We start from the raw sequence: 17,003 nt of genomic DNA, 5'->3' as shown, positions 1-17,003 counted from the left end.
CTTCCAATTCAACCTGTTGGACAACAACCTGGTGTTGTGATTTTTAACTTTGTACATCCCAGTCTAACACTGGCATCTCCATATCATGATCAGCGTACCAAATGCCGCCTTCGCTATCCTGCTGATTTGCGACTTCACTTTCAAGGAACTATGAACCTGCGCTCCAAGGTCTCTCTGTTCAGCCGCACTCCCAGGACATTACCATTAAGTGTATAAGTCCTGCCCTGATTTGCCTTTCCAAAATGCAGCACTTCCTATTTATCTAAATTAAATTCTGATTGCCACTTCTCGGCCTATCAAGGTCGCATTGTACTCTGAGGCAACTTTCTTTGCTGTCCACTATACCTCCAACTGTCATCTGCAAACCTATTAACTCTACCTCCTACATTCACATCCAAATCGTTTATATAAATAAAGACAGACAGTAGATCCAGCACCAATTCTTCTTGCACACAGCTGGTCGCAGGCCTTCAGTCTGAAAAGCAGCCCTTCCCCATCATCCTCTGTCTCCTACCTTCGAGCCAGTTCTGTATCCAAATAGCTAGCTCTCCCTGTTTTCCATGGAATCTAACCCTACTAATCACTCCACCATGAGGAATCTTGTGGAACGCCTTATGAGCAATTTTTAAATCCTCCAGTTTTAAAAATTGGAAAGACTGAAGCCATTATCTTCACTCCAGACTCTGTTCCCCAGCTCGGGAGCCGGGATGGTGGAGGGATTTGATGGTTGTAGTTTCCCTCCAATTGAACCATAGAGAGATTGAAAGAACTTTTTTATATATATTATTACTTTTGAAAATAAATTGAGTAAAGCTTCTATTTTTGCCCATACCCTGCCCAACAGGGAACTTCGGCCAAAGAAAACCCGGAAATTGCCAGCATCAATTCAAAGGCACAGGATTTGGTCAACAGATGGGTATTAAGCTGGCTGCTGACCAGCACTAACGGTCTGGAAGGAGAGCAAAAGGAAGGTGCAATTGTGGAGGTAAATTTTGATTATGAAACTCTGAGGTCAGAAAACTGTAGATTGCTCCGTTTGCAAATTCCAGCACAGAACCTTGTCTAATGGAAAATTTGGAAGATTGTGGGATTGATCCCCACAGTGCTTTGAATTAAAATAGCAAATGGGAATTTGGGAGTTGGAGGGATGCTTGAGATTATCTGGGTTCAGTGGACTTCGTTCTTGCCAGAAGCATGTTTTTGCAAAGTTGATGTTTCATTCGCACCAAGAGATCTTCAAATGAGATTTTCCCTCCAAGAAAATGTACTATTTAAATTATTCTTGGCTGCAACTTATCCTCAGCATGAAGAGGAATCTACCAGGCTGATGGAAGTACCACTGGAGACACAAGTTGGCAAATGAAATGAAACGAAATGTTCCGTGGACCCAAAGTAAATGTCTTATCCCACGTCACTAATCATCATTTCTCCTCCAGTTCAAACATTCGTCTTCATGTAATGTTACACTGGTTTGACAACTATCAAAATACCAATAAACCAATCCATGAAAAGATCCACGTGACTGCATTGCAGTCAACTTACAAAAGTCTGACTTACGAATGCAATCCCTTAGATTATTTCAAAAATGTAAAGATTTACTGTGAACATTTCCTGTACTTATGAACAGCTGCTTTACATTGTCCCGAATTATGCTCCGATTGGCAAACAAATTGACTCGCGAACAGATTCTAGAACAGAACCCATTCGCAAATCAGGACAGGCCTGTTGCCTATAAAAATGTTCTGTTTTTGTAATTTTTTCTTCAAGGGAGTTGTTGGCCAGACCAGCATTTGTTTCCCATCCCTAAATTGTTCTGGAATGGCTTGCTGATCCTTTTCCGAGGACTGTTAAGAATCAGTCACGTTGCTGTAAATGTCCAAGTGCCTACAGCTCTTTATCCCCATTCCTGAGCTGAACTGCTGTATGTGTTGTCAAATCATTGGATGTATTTGCTACCGTGATCTTCATGCATATGGGGACCTTCAGACCCTAACCAGTAGTAGTTCTTGAATTGAACACGTAGTAGTTTATTGCATGTAAACAACTAATTGCAGATTACATTGACCTGGCAGACATTTAATTTTTCCTTCCCTTGGAGGTGGCAAGAAGGAAAAATTAGTTGTGTCGAGAAATTTCCCCACTCCCTCAGCAATTGAGTGTTGGGTGAAAAGGTCTATTTTAGCTGTTTTCTAATCGATCTGTTCAGAGATGTTAGTAAACACCACCTCAGGCCTCCTTGTTCAGAAGTAGGGATAGTACCACTACCACAAGAACCTTTTTCCAATGAGGTATTTTATATCCAGAAATGCTGTTACACACAACTGGTTTTAATTGGGAGCTTTTAATTGAGTTTTTGCCACCGATTATGACCCTTAAGATGTCAATTAATTACCACTTGAGGGCCTACACCACGCAATCACCTGCCTCCCTAGTGGGTGAGAAGATGACCAATTTCCTGATGGGGGTGACCAAAGAGATGTGCAGGGCAAGAAGGAAACCTGTCCGTCAGCCTCAAGGACTGGGAATCAGCCAGCCTTGATTTGGTTGGAAGGTTTTGGTGACCCAGGTTGCCATTATTGCAGTGAGAGATACCTGCCTGTTGGCTCTTCATTAGCTGATTTGGTGTGTGATCCATAGTATCATCTTGTTGGTGAGCCATTTAAAATATTCTCCCATGACTCTTTTTAAAAAAAAAAAAGGAAGAATTGCGCCAGAAAGAGGACCTGGATGTTCAGTCTTGAGCATTTCTGCCACATGACGTCAGCTTACTAGAAAGGAGCTCAGAATTGGACTGAGGAGAGCCACGAAAAAGGCTTGGCAGGAAGGATTCGAGAGAACTAACAGGCATTTTACTCATACATGAAGAATAAGAGAATCATCAGGGAGAAGATAAAGCCAGTCAGGGATAGTGTAGGAACTTGTGCGTGGAGTCTGAGCAAATAGGGGAAACATTTTTTTTTTGCTTCGGTTTTCACCAAGGAAAGGAACCTCGTTGTGAATGAGAACTTTGAGAATCTGGGAAACAGGCTTGAACAGATCAAGATAGATGAAGTTGATGTGCTGGAACTTTTGGTAAACGTTAAGATTGATAAGTCCCCAGGGCCAGACCAGATTTTTCCCAGATGGCTCTGCGAAGCGACAAAGGTTGCTAAGCCGCTGGTGAATATCTTTGCTTCCTCACTCTCCACGAGAGTTGTACCGGAGGATTGGAGGGAGATGAATATTGTTCCTCTTTTCAAGAAGGGGAATAGTGAAATCCCTGGCAATTACAGACCAGTCAGTCTTGCGTCTGTGGTCAGCAAGGTTTTTGGAAAGAATTCTGAGGGATAGGATTTGTGACTATTTGGAAAAGCCTAGCATGATTAAAGGCAGTCAGCATGGCTTTGTGGGGGGCAGGTCATGCCTCACAAACCTTATTGAGGTCTTTGAGGAGGTGACGAGACAGGTCGAGCAGCGGATATGGTGTATATGAGCTTCAGCAAGGCATTTGATAAGGTTCATGTTAGGCTCATTCATAAAGTCAGGTGGTATGGGATACAGGGAGATTTAGCTGTCTGACAGAAGGCAGAGAGTGGTTGTAGATGGAAAGTATTCTGCCTGGAGGTCAGTGTTGAGTGGGGTCATGTAGGGCTCGGTTCTTGGGCCTCTGCTCTTTGTAGTTTTTTATAAATGGCTTGGATGAGGAGATTGAATTGGTTAGTAAATTTGCCGATGACAAAAAGGTTGGAGGTGCCATTCATAGTATCGAGGGCTATTGCAGGCTGCAGCGTGACATAGACAGGATGTGGAGCTGGGTTGAGAAATGGCAGATGGAGTTCAACCTGAATAAATGCAAAGTGATGCATTTTGAAAGGTTGAACTCAAATGCCGAATATAGGATTAAAGACAAGATTCTTGGCAGTGTGGAGGAACAGCAAGATCTTGGTGTTCAAGTACACATATCCCTCAAAGTTTCCACCCAAGTGGATAGGGTTGTTCAGAAAGCATACGGAGTTTTGGCTTTTATTAACTGGGGGTTCAAGTTTAAGAGCCGCGAGGTTTTGCTGCAGCTCTACAAGACCCTAGTGAGATCACACTTAGAATATTGTGTCCAGTTCTGGTCGCCCTATTATAGGAAAGATGTGGCGGCTTTGGAGAAGATGCAAAGAAGGTTTACCAGGATGCTGGCTGGACTGGACGGCTTGTCTTGAGAAGAGAGGTTGACTAAGCTCATACTTTTCTCTCTGGAGAGAAGGAGGAAGAAAGGTGAACCGATCGAGGTATACAAGGTAATGAGAGGCAATGGTAGAGTCAATAGCCAAAGACATTTCCCCAGGGCAGGATTGACATGCACGAGGGGTTATAGTTTTAAGATATTAAGAGGAAGGTATTAAGGAGACGTCAGAGGTAGGTTCTTTACACAGAGTTGTGAATGCATAGAATGCCTTGCCACCAGCAGTGGTGGTGGAAACGGAGTCATTAGGGACATTAAGCGACTGCTGGACATGCACATGGACAGCAGTGAATTGAGCGGTGTGTAGGTTAGGTTATTTTATCTTAGATTAGGAATAATCCTTGGTGCTGTATTGTGTTCTATGTTCTACTACCCCTTTCAGATCCTTCCACCCCGATAGGACAACCATGAGATTGCATTCAGCTTATTTGAAGACCATTTTCTTTTTTGCCATCGCAATAACTGAATATTGTATAAAGCCATAGCAACAAGGAAATGTGCTTCAGTGAGGTTGTCCACCAGGTCAAATAAGATTAGATCTTGGGAGATTGGGAAATATTATGAAACATTTTAGCGTGGTAAAATGTTGACTAGTTGGTGATTGAGTGATTTGTGGTATTGACATTGAGGTGCTGCTACTTGCCTATGAAGCTTGCTATATTCCAAAGTTTAGAAAATGCACAGTTTTTAAATTGATACAAAACCATATTGCGCAGATTTCTTTCATTTCCTAGCTTTGGATGAGGCGAGTGGGGAAGGAGCTTGGCAGGATTCCTATTCAGGAGCTAGGATCGTCCTGGACGTTGTTCTTGTACAGTAGTCAGACTAAGTCACAATGAAGGGCAGAAATGAGGATTGCAGATGCTAGAGATCAGAGTCAAGATTAGAGTGGTGCTGGAAAAGTACAGCAGGTCAGGCAGCATCCATGCAGCAGGAAAATTGGTGTTTCGGGCAAAATGTTGCCCGAAATGTTGATTATCCTGCTCCTCGGATGCTGCCTGACCTGTGCTTTTCCAGCACCACTCTAATCTTGACTAAGTCACAATGAACTCAACTGAGACATCTCCCAACATTTTCCTAGAGGCAGGACTGGGGTGTGAAGTATTAATTTTCCATAAGTGGTAGGTAACAATGAGGCTGATCTCATTGGCTATTTCAACAGGAATTGAAAATTTCCTGAAGGCCAGCAGTTGGTCTTGTGTTGCCTGTGAGAGAGTAGGCCAGCTGCGTGGAGCTAGGGTCTTGGTGCTGAGCAGAGGGAGGTGCCAGCATTCCAAGCTTATTGAGGCCATCCCTATCTGCCTGCTCCAGCTGGCCTCTGGAAGTGGTTTAATTTCCACAACGATGAATCGACTGCTGAGGCCATACCTTTTCCAATTTAAAATTTGTAGAAAGAACTCCTCAAAATAGAGGCACGACTTCTTCTTTAACTGAACAGCTGGTATCTGCTGCTGTGGTGTTGGAGGCCTGAGGAAGGGTCTTCTGGCTAAACCAACCAAATCACTGGCAAATAACTGGTCACTTTTGGGGAAACCCTGAGTTAGGTGTTGAGGGATCATGAACCTCATTTTGGTGCAAAACCAACATCTTGTCATGTGCTTCACTTTAGGGTGGTAACTAGGAGATGCTCATGAAACTATCTAAGTGAGTGTCTTTTGCAAAATATAAGCATTCACCAGCGAGATTAGTATTTGTTGCCCATTCCTAATTGTGCTTGAGATGAAATGGGTGGAGTTATACATTTTGAATGATTTAAAGTTGCTTGAGTTTTTTTTTAAGTAACTATGTTTTTTATTTTGCAGCCTGAAGTTCTTGATCTTTGTAAGAACTTCCAAAGTATTTTTGTTACCAACCTAAATAAAATATCAAATGTTGCACAGATGAAGATGCAGCACGTTTTCGCTACTGTTCAGAAGTTGAACCAACAGCTTTGGTCTAATAATCTTATCATCTTCCTGGGCTGTTTTATATCCCAAATAAAAGGAAAATTGTGGGATGCATGGGAAGCCCTAATTGTGAAGAAAGATCATGTCCTAAGCTATCTTGTCAGTATCTTGCTGGTAAGTGCCTTTCAAAATTCAAACTGTGCAAAGGTCCATATTTTTAACTACTATGCATTTTCTATGTGTCGTAGTTAAAAATCTGGACCTTTGTGCAGTTTCCTCTGTATTTTCCAGCAGAGAGCACGTTCACTTTCCTAGTCTGTGAACCCTTTCCAGTATCCTTTTTAATTAGGTCTAAACTCTTTCAATCTTTTAATCTCACCATGTTTTCTTAAGAACAACCAAACAGGGAGGCAAAAATATTTTACGTTTATCGCACATCTCAATTTCTATGGCAGTAGTATTGCAATTGTTACAACATTTAATGGGAAGAGGCTCCTGTAGAGCATAAATACCAGCACTGACCAGTTGGGCTGAATGGCCTATTTCTGAGCTGGAAATTATATGTCGAAATAGTGAAAATGATTGGATAATTAGTGCTGGTTACAGGCGTACCTCAATACCTGAAGTATTCTATGAACAATATTTATGACTGGCAGGTTCTAAATATTGGTAGCAAACTCTGATTTAACAGAAGAGAAAAATACTGCAGGAAAAAGTACACGAGGAATTGTACAGAAGCACTGAGTGCAGAAAATATTCCACAGAGCTGTTTGTTGGTCTTTGGGCCATTTTTAAAATTTGAAAATAATTTTAAAAGTGGCATTATGTTCTGGCTATATCAGATAACTGCAAAACCACAAGGCAATTTATTCAAGGAGGAATTATTGCATTGATATTAAATGTTCCTTTTATCTTGTTGGTTGCAATCAGTTACAGCCTTTGGGACGTTGCCAAGTTTCCTGTAAGTGTGTTCTGCCTCAGTAAGGGAGAATGTGTGTCACTCAACTAAGTAACTCTGTAGAAGGTCCCAGAATTAATCCACTGAATTTCCCTTGTCAGAAAGAATAGGTTGGTTTGATCGCATAGCCTCCTATTGTTGGCGAAAATGTCATGCCCTTTTGGCCTGCCTAGTCTTGAGCGCACTATTTTGATGGAATTCTATAAAATTTGTGGGACCACTGCCCCTATTAAGGCGATTTACCATTCTAGGTTTTTCTTTAGTGTCTGTTGCTAAGAATTTTAAACTGACAATCTGTGCCGTGGGCAATGTCTGAATGTTACCATTTCAAACAAGCGTAGCAGTGGTATTTGAATGTTAATACTGCAATAATATGTCAATTCCAAATGGTACTTAACTTAATTGTTCCCTTTTAAAAATATCTAGATATTCAGGGTGGGCGGGCTGGGTATGTTCGGGAAAGGAGGTAATCTAGTGGAAAGAAACCAAACGTGTGTGTGAAAAGTGCTTTAATTTTATTACATTTCAGAGGTTATCTCTTGTGTTCAAGGTACAGGATATGTTTGTTTGAGAGGAACACTTGTGGACATTTAACACAGCCAACAAAACTTAGAGGCCAGCCATGTATAGGATAACTTTTCCTTAAACCAATAAGGCACTTTAGGAGAAATTAAGACACCAAAATAATGTGTTTCTGTTTCCTATACAATTTGGCCCCTGGTTGAGAGTCCTTTTTTAATGTGAGGTTTATTGAATAATTAAGATTTTTGTTTGGGTATTCAAAGCTACACAACCCAGGGGATAGAGTCATATAGCATGGAAACAGACCCTTCGGTCCAACTTGTCCATGATGACCAATTTTCCCAAACTAATCTAATCCCATCTTCCTGTATATGGGCCATATCCCTCTAAGCCTCTCCTATTCATGTGCCTGTCTAAATGTCTTTTAAATGTTGTTGTTGCAACTAAGACTTCCTCTTGCAGTTCATTCCAAATACAAACCACCATCTGTGAGATAAAATTGACATTCGGGTCCTGTTTGAAATCTTTGTCCTCTCACCTTAAAATTATGCCCTCTAGTTTTGAACCCCTCCACCTTTGCTATTCACCTTATCTAAGATTGGAGTTGGGATACAAATTAACCTTCAATGTAATTGAAGGATTGGGTGACCCTACTTTTGTTTCCCTTAGATGAAGAATAATGAAACTTCCCTTTTGTGAAGGTGAGGTTTGGGTAAGCAAAGATAAGGTGGCAAAATAAATTGGGAGTGCAAAGCTTGCTCGCTAACCTGAACTTCGAATCCACGGTGAACAGTGCGCACTCCTCTGTAGAATCCTGCATTGGCACTCCCAAGATTTGTGGGAAGTTTTTTAAATGTCCATATGAGGAGAAAGGCAACATCAAATTGCAAGAGATCAGTGCATTAGTGATGAGCTTGGGGTTCCAAAGCCTCGACGTTGCTGAAAGGAAGAAAACAAAACTGAGGGAGGGGGCAAGGATTTTGATTGGAAAGCCTTAGAGTTGACTATAATGCAAAAGACTATTTGGAAACAGTGACGTTAAGCTTTTCGCAGGAATGAAGGTGGACTTGTCTTTTATCGCATTGGATTTGGCTTTTTCCCAGTCTCCCTTCCTCCTCCATCAGCCTCAAACTAAAGTCTGATTTACTCATTGACCTTGATAGGAGGACGTGCTCCAGTAAGATGTCAATATTCTCCAAGCCCTGTGTTTGTTGTAATTAAACCAAAATGGGATTGTATTTGATTTCCTTTTGAGGCTCTGCCCTTCCAGCACATAAATGCCAGCATTTTTTAAGTCTGTATCATTTTGACATCAAAGCCCTTGGAAATGACAGTGGATTGGAGACTATTTAGTTTCTTGGCCTGATGAACTGACACCTATTCAGCAAAGGAATAACTCTGCAGGCAATTATTGAAAGTGTGATTATTTTTAATTTCTTTTTATTCTGTTGCATGTGTACCTTACCTTTTAAAACAAAGACTTCTTAAAGGTTCCATATGTTCTGTGTATACAATGCTACAACTGATTGCTAGTCAGGACTGCATGGTTTTGCAAGCTGCTCAAACAAAGCATTTGGTTTGCTGTAAAGTCTGCTTCATAACCTACAATGTGTTTCATTGATTTTTTTAAAAAAAAATAACAATCCCACAGAGTTAATCAATCCCTGGTGAACAATTGATCGTTACACCATTATCGTGAATATGACATTGTTTTGTGAAAGATAGGGGGAGCGGTAGAGGTGAGAGTATTGAATCTGAGATTCTGTTTGACATTAGTCCATTCCACTTGCAAGACTAAACTCAGTCCAGACTTGTTTGCTCAGTTAGCCTTAGAGGAGAAAGTGAGGTCTGCAGATGCTGGAGATCAAAGTTGAAACTTTATTGCTGGAACAGCACAGCAGGTCAGGCAGCATCCAGGGAACAGGAGATTCGACGTTTCGGGCCTGTGCCCGAAACGTCGAATCTCCTGTTCCCTGGATGCTGCCTGACCTGCAGTGCTGTTCCAGCAATAAAGTTTCAACAGTTAGCCTTAGCTTGAGGCCAGTTTCAAACAAAAATTGTCCAACTTTTGTTCAATATTTTTAAATAGTCTAGTTCAAAATGAAATGAATTAAATCCCTCTAGTATTTGTTTCATTAAATAAGAAATAGAATGTAACAGTTTAACGTGGCCAATGTGCCCTCCGCCCTGCTTACCATGCATGGCAAAGCAAGTAATTGCCTTGCTTATTTTAACCCATTTAATCCTGCTGAGACAGTCAAGCCAATTTCAGTGTTTTGACAGCTGTAAATGTTAAAGTGGTACCCAAGATTAGCCTGGAATGGATCAATTCCTAGAACAAATCATCCGTTCTAACTTGTTCCCCCTCTCTCTAAACAGTGCAAGATGCTTTTGATGTACTTTTAAGTCTACTCTTGATCTGTTTTTCTGCCAAACTCCTTCCCTGTTGCTTTTTCCGTTTACTGAGTAGATTGTAGCCTGTAAATGGGGACCAGATACCTACAGATGCAGATACTTGAACACAGGTGGGAAGATTGCACCATGTTGAAACTTGTAATGGCACCTATCGATCATATTTTCAGTTTTCTCTTGTTTGAAAGAGTTGTCTTCTGGTTTGGACTAGTGCCTGCTGAGAACAGGACCTCCTTTTGGGTAGATATGCTGTTCCCAGTCACGCCTTCCAGTACTAGTCTGAAGCTTACCAAAACTAAATGGTAAATTATGCCAATATTGATGTCTTGACAGAAGAGTCCCCTTTTGAGTAACAAGGAAGTCTTGCTACCTTACTGTTGCCTATCAAACCTAAGGAATGATGTCACACTGCTAGAAGACCTGGGTATTTCTAAGATATTAAGCTAACTGAAGTTGTATGATCACGGGAAAGTTTCGCTAAGAATGAATGGAACTTACTAGCTTCTCCAAAGACAGTCATTTATATCAGTGGACAGAGCTGTACAATACATTTTTGTTCGCACTTTTCAGGCCAACAACACTGATCAATATTTGACTTTTAAAGCCCTAAATGATCTTTGAGTTTTCTTAGACTATCGAGGATTAATCTGTCTGGCCAGCTCTGTGGTGGGATTTGAACTCAGTTTCTCTAGGGCCTCTGGTTTGCTGGTGGCATTACCATTATACCACAGTCTCCCCTTAACCCTGTTGAACGTTCCCATGCTTTGAGACTTGCCTTAAGAGTTTTTAGTTTATGACAGTGGTGGTGTCCTGTTTATACGGACCATTTTTGAGGAGACTAGAGTGATTTATAAAGACAATAAAATTTGTTTGTTTCATTCTCAAGAGATTTTGGATTTATATAAAGTATTTGAAGTGCTTTTGGTCATAAAGTGCTTTACAGTCAAGCGTTTTCTGAAGTGCAGTCACAGTTGTAATGTAAAAAATTAGTCCAACATATTTTGTTTTTAAAAAAAGACTTTTACCATCTGTTTTCAGAAAATACCTGCAGATATAGTGGATGAAATATTTGTCCTGAGACTGTATGTGAAGTTCACTGGTTTTGTGTGTATTTGTTTGGCAACATAGTAATACTTTAGGTTCTCTATTAAAGATTTCTTAAGTATTGCAAAGACTCTGTCTAATATAGCTTGATTCTTGAATTGCACAAGATCTGAGTGCTCAACAGTTGGCTGGTGGGGAGGGGGGTAATGGGGAAGACATTAATGTCAAACTTGTCATCTTGCATTTCATTTTTCATCCTGCTTTTTTTTATTATTCACTAAATCTAGTTGAAGGGGAAATAATAGTTAGAACTCCAGTACAGAGTGACTTGTTCAGGAAAAATAGAAAGGGGAGCTGTATACTCACCCAAGTCATTAAACTTGATGGCTCACTTCTGTCTGCGTTGCATAAATTATGGTTGGAGTTTAGGTTTTCTGAGTAAGTGCGCAAACTGTCCAGCAGTCAAGGCACTTTCAATATTTCAGCTCCTGAATATTTGATTTGTCCAGGTTGATAACCTCTAACTATTGTGATTTGAGCCATGAGCTATAGGGTGGAGAGGAGCCTGCAACCACTGCACAATATCTACCTGTGCAAATTCTGTCAGACAAGCTGCATTTACAAGATGGCATATTTGTGTCAGAGCTTACTTCAATGTGCACATTTTCAACTTATTTTGTATTTAAGTGCTTGTGCACTCCTGCCTGTCTCAGTCCAATGTTAGAGAGGCAAATTTACATCATCCCATTCAGGTAAAGAAAGGTAAACCTTAATCTGGAAACCAGGCCTTCTAAAATATAATTTTCCTTTTTACGTTTCCGTGGAAATGTCCAGGATGACTTTTTTTTTGTAATAAAGTATACTTTGTGGGATGTGGGTGTCGCTGGCTGGGCCAGCATTTATTGCCCATCCTTCAATGCCCTTGTGAAGGTGGCGAGGAGCTGCGTCCTTAAACTACTGCAGACTGTGTGGTGCATCTCCCAAGTTTGTCCAGATTTCATTGAGTGATTGAACATCTATTTCATTGCTTTACTTGTTGACTGCCAATTTTGTTTTTGTGAATATGAAGTCCTATACTTAAAATAGCATTGGCTGTGAACCCATTAGCCTTGTAACCATTCAAATGTTGAATTAATTGGGGGAATGTTTGATTTCACAGCATGGAGCTTTTAGCCCTGTCAAAATGCCATCCTAGAAGTTGGCCTGATTGAAAGGCTTGACATCCAGTCTGGCAGCAGAGGCTGAAGTAGCCTGTATTTTTGATTTCCAGCCCCAGTGGGGAATACTGTCTGTAAGGCAGAGGTCATTGGGAGAGCTTGGGGGGCTGGGTGAAAGTATGAAGGCAATCACCACCTCCTGGAACAAACCCAGCCCCAGTTAAACCTAAATACTGAATTGCAGCACAGTGGCCCAGTGGGTACCACTACTGCCTCACAGCGCCAGGCACCCCAGGTTCAGTTCCAGCCTGGGGCGACTGGGTACACTCCACACAGACAGTCGGCCCGTGTTTGTGTGGGTTTCCTCCAGTTGCTCAGGTTTCCTCCCACAATCCAAAGGTGTGCACATTAGGTGAATTGGCCATCATAAAATTGCCCGTAGTTTTCAGCTATGTGTAGGTTAGATGCATTCATTGGGGTAAAACTAGAGTAGTAGGGGAATGGGTCTGAGTGGGTTACTCTTCAGAGGGTCGGTGTGGACTTGTAGGGCCAAATGACCCGTTTCCACACTGTAGGGATTCTGATTCTATGAATAACAATGGAGGCTGTGACCACTGTTTTAAATGTTACGGTTATCTTGTGTCTTAAGAGTGGGTTGTCCTCCCCATCACTTGTTCCCATTATCAGTAAAACCCTCATAGTCATTGGTTGAAGAACCAGGAATATTTTGAAGTTTCCAAACTTTTGACACAATTTGCATGTGGATTTTGATTGTGTCTGAAATAGATATTTTGGCTAGGATTTCTGAATAGAAAAGTGTGGCGTTGGAAAAGCACAGCAGGTCAGGCAGCATCCGAGAAGTCGACATTTTGGGCATAAGCCCTTCATCAGGATTTCTGAGATCCCAGAAAGGTGGCTAACAAAATCCTCTGAGTAATTTCTAATTGGAAGGTTACAATTAGCCTTGCTGTTTTAAGATTAGCAAAGTGTTACATAGTCTGGTGACTTACTGGTCTATTCCTGGTTTAAAGTCAAAATGACTGCTATTTAGGAAGACTGGATGATCTGATTTGTGTGCCTACTCCACTTTCTCTATTAACTCCACTCTTTGTTTTAAAAAAACTCTGTCTGACACAGCCTTGAATATGTTCAATAATCCAACCTCAACTGCTCTCCCAGAGAAGAGAATTCTGAAGACCAACAACCATTTTGAGAGAATAAAATTCTTCTCCCCTCTGTTTTAGATGGGACAGCTCTTGTTTTGCAATTGTGCTTCCTAGCTCTAGATTCCCCGTGAGGGGAAACTTTCTCTCGGCATCTACGCTGTCAAGTCCTAGTCCCTCAATGTTCTCTTGCTATAAGATCATCTCTCTTTCTTTCTCCTAAACCTCAGTAAACTGCTCAACCAATCCTCATAATATAACCACCTTTTGTGTATTCATTTCCTGGGGTCATAGCCATGTATTTCTATAGTTAAAGATTGTCATCATTCTTGATCAGCAGTCACAAGGCACCAGGTTATAGTCCAACAGTGGACTTCACCTGATGAAGGAGGAGCACTCCAAAAGCTTGTCATTTCAGGTAGACCTGCTGGATTATAACCTAGTGTTGTGTGACTTCTGACTTTGTTTATTCCTATTAAAGATATTTAGTTAAGGACAAAGGTTGGTGCAGAGAGACCATTAACTTCAACAAAGGACTAAAATGCAAGTACATTGTGTTAGAAATGAGGTAAGAATTCAGTGGTTGAGGGACGTACATCTTTCCTTTTTAGCTAAAGTTAAACAAATACTGGGCTAACTTGGAGTACAGATCACTAAATTTATCCAGAGTCAAAAAGTGTCGTGCTGGAAAAGCACAGCTGGTCAGGCAGCATCTGAGGAGCAGGAGAATCGATGTTTCAAGCATAAGTTCTTCATCAGGATTATCATTATGCTTGAAATGTCAACTCTGCTGCTCAGATGCTGCCTGACCGGCTGTGCTTTTCCAGCGCCACACTTTTTGACACTGATCTCTAGCATCTGCAGTCCTCACTTTCTCCAACTAAATTTATCCAGGCAGCTCGGGCCAGAATGTCCTATAAATAGCTCCTGCTCCATCACTTCCAATGAGCTGTTTAAGGAGCATGGATTGTGTTACACTTACAACAAAGTTCCGTTGACAGTGCATGCAGATCCAAGGAAATTGCTCCTGGGCAGAGTCAGAATTGCAAGATATTTGACGGGTGCCAGAGGTGACGAACTCTGAACCGAATGAATGAGTGGCTTACTTGAATTTTAATAAAACGGACATGCTGAACAGCTTTTTAAGGCTTTGTAGTTAATAACTTGGCAATTGATTCAAGCTTGGAGAATTAATTATGTAATTGTTAACCCTTTGCGTTTTGTTATCCTCTCCAGGTAAGATTGTTTTTGCTTTTCTGTGGGGAGTTGGTTGATTCTATGTTTGTTGCTTGTAGCTCCCTGGAATGTCTGCAGAGGAGGACGAGACAAAGTTTGAAATGGGAGTGAATAGAAACCGAAGCTGGAGATCTCTTGTGCCAAGACCAGCCAAGGAGGGCATAATGGCACAAATTTCTAAATCTCCAGTCTCCCCAGGAAGAGAGGCTGACTCTACATCTCGTGAAAATTCAAATCCTACAACTGTAATAGAATCAGAAGGTGTAACCTCTGCAAGTCTCAACTTGGGACAGAATGACCTGGAAGAGACATGCCCAGAGTCTATGATCTGTAATGAACATTTACAGAAAGACCTTGAGCAAGCTGAAGTGTCAGTGTTCCAGGAGAAACAAGGGGAGTCCGGGCTAAGGTGTCCTAAACCATCCTAATTTTGGAACAACCGGAGTAAGCCAGTGAATTAGATGCGGCATTGGTCCAACTTGGCATGACGTAGCAGTGAGCAATCAAAAACATAGAAATGATCATTGTGAGCAAGCACTCTTCTCTAACAAATACTTGGCTAGAGAGTTGGTCAAAATCTACAGCTTCTATCTCGACTATATCACTAACAATCAGTTTAAATGCTGTTGTTAAAATATCTGACTTCTGTAGTGTTCTTAAAATTGAAGAGGTTTCACTAAACTTATCTGCTTAAGTGACATCTTTGTATTATTTGCAGAACTAAGCACCAGCTGGTGGGTGGCTGTGCAGTTATGAATGGAATCATCACAGCCTCGTCAAGGAAGGGAACTGATGCAAATATTTATAATGTGGGAGCAGGGCTGAACAGGGTAGAGTTTTCTGCTTCACTTTGAGAGGCAGGATGTAACTATTTGCAGAATCTAACCTCAGGAGATGAAATGGCTGAGTCAGATCCGTGACTTGCACAGACCTGGAAGGGATTCAGCTTGATGACTTGCCTCTCAGCTTTGTCATGGTGGCGCCTTAAATGTAAATGACATTCCTGATCACGTTTTGCATAAGTGTCCACAATGATGGGCAGGTTAATGTTGTGTGTGACTGCCATTTGTATCTTTAATGTGCAGGTTTTTTCCTGGGCTTAAGAAAGAATAAAGAACTGGGTGGGTTGCGCTTCGGCGGGTCGGTGTGAACTTGCTGGGCCGAAGGGTCTGTTTCCACACTGTAAGTAATCTAAATCTAAAGTACTCCAAATCTAATCTAAATCTAAACTGTGAATGCTGGAAATCCGAAACGAAACCAGAAATTGCTGTAGAAGATCAGCAGGTCTGCCAGTGTTCTGTGGAGAGAGAAATAGTTTTGGGCCCAGTAAGAACTGAAACATTTGGCTGTGCTTTCACTCCAAAGATGCTGCCAGACCTGCTGAGTTTTTTCTAAACTTAGTACACTGCCTAACAAGAAGTCTTGTACAGCAAAGAAGATATAATCAATTGCACCTTGGCAACTATTTACACATTTGAATGGGCTCTACGTTATTGCAAAGATTGTTCTGAGGACCTTCACTTTGTTCTGTTTGCCCCAAGATCCTATTTACCCTTCCTGTCAAGTACATCCTCATGATGTTGTTCACAATGAGTACCACCAAATTAAGTATGAATTATTTTTCAGGAGCTTGCAGATCCAGGCATAGCAATTACAGCAGTTCCAGTATCTACCTAAAGTATTTAAGGTGCATTTATTACCCTTTCTTCAGGCAGGGAGTTCTAGACCTCCTGCACATTAGGTTTCTTAAAAGAACTCTCTCCTCAGTTCCCCTCCAACTAATGAGTTCAAATCTCTTCCCCCTTTAGATATTGACCCTCCCTTTCTCCTTATCTAGGTCTGGTATAACTGCTCCATCTTGATTTAAAGTCTCTCCTTAGTTTGCTCTGTTCTAAAGAAAGCAACCCAATAGAATTTCCTCATCTGTAAATCCCAATGAAGGAGATCAGGAGAGATGGCTTTTGATGCTGCTCACCATGATGAGATTACCTTTTTTAAATGTTGCTGATGCTGTTCAGTGTATTAATGTGCACAGTATTACTTCACCTTGTTGACACTGCAATAAAGGAGTGGCTGGAATACCACTGTGTGCTATTGTCTTTACTCAAAACTACCTGGTTTAGGAACATTATAATCCCACAATGGTTTCACTTAACAATGATTTGGAGACATCGGTGTTGGTACCAAGTTAAAATTCACACAACACCAGGTTATAGTCCAGGTTATAATTTCAGGTTTATTTGGAAGCACTAGCTTTCGGAGCGCTGCTCCTTCATCAGGTGATTGTGGAGAATAAGATTGTAAGACACAGAATTTATAGCAAAAGTTGATGTAACCAAAATTATATATTGAAAAAGACCCAGATTGTTTGTTATGTCTCTCATCTTTTAGAGTGACCATTTTTGTTTCAGT

General features: G+C 41.2%; 1 protein-coding gene across 4 annotated transcripts in view; it reads left to right on the top strand.

Moving 5' to 3' along the window:
• The window catches only part of plin1 (perilipin 1), a 45,118-nt gene extending 28,448 nt beyond the window's left edge, over nucleotides 1-16,670 (top strand). For all 4 annotated transcript variants that reach the window (XM_087981166.1, XM_087981165.1, XM_043677232.2 and 1 more), the window contains exons 7-9: nucleotides 845-985; nucleotides 6,016-6,273; nucleotides 14,651-16,670. In XM_087981166.1, the coding sequence (XP_087837292.1) occupies nucleotides 845-985; nucleotides 6,016-6,273; nucleotides 14,651-15,019 (768 nt within the window). In that variant the 3' untranslated portion in view covers nucleotides 15,020-16,670. The remainder of the gene's footprint in view (nucleotides 1-844; nucleotides 986-6,015; nucleotides 6,274-14,650) is intronic.
• The last annotated feature ends 333 nt before the right edge of the window (nucleotides 16,671-17,003 follow it).

Source organism: Chiloscyllium plagiosum, unplaced genomic scaffold, assembly GCF_037043375.1.
Source record: "Chiloscyllium plagiosum isolate Xiang-an unplaced genomic scaffold, Cpla_swu_hap1 HiC_scaffold_39, whole genome shotgun sequence".
Taxonomy (NCBI): domain Eukaryota; kingdom Metazoa; phylum Chordata; class Chondrichthyes; order Orectolobiformes; family Hemiscylliidae; genus Chiloscyllium; species Chiloscyllium plagiosum.
This window is presented reverse-complemented; position numbering and strand designations above follow the sequence as displayed.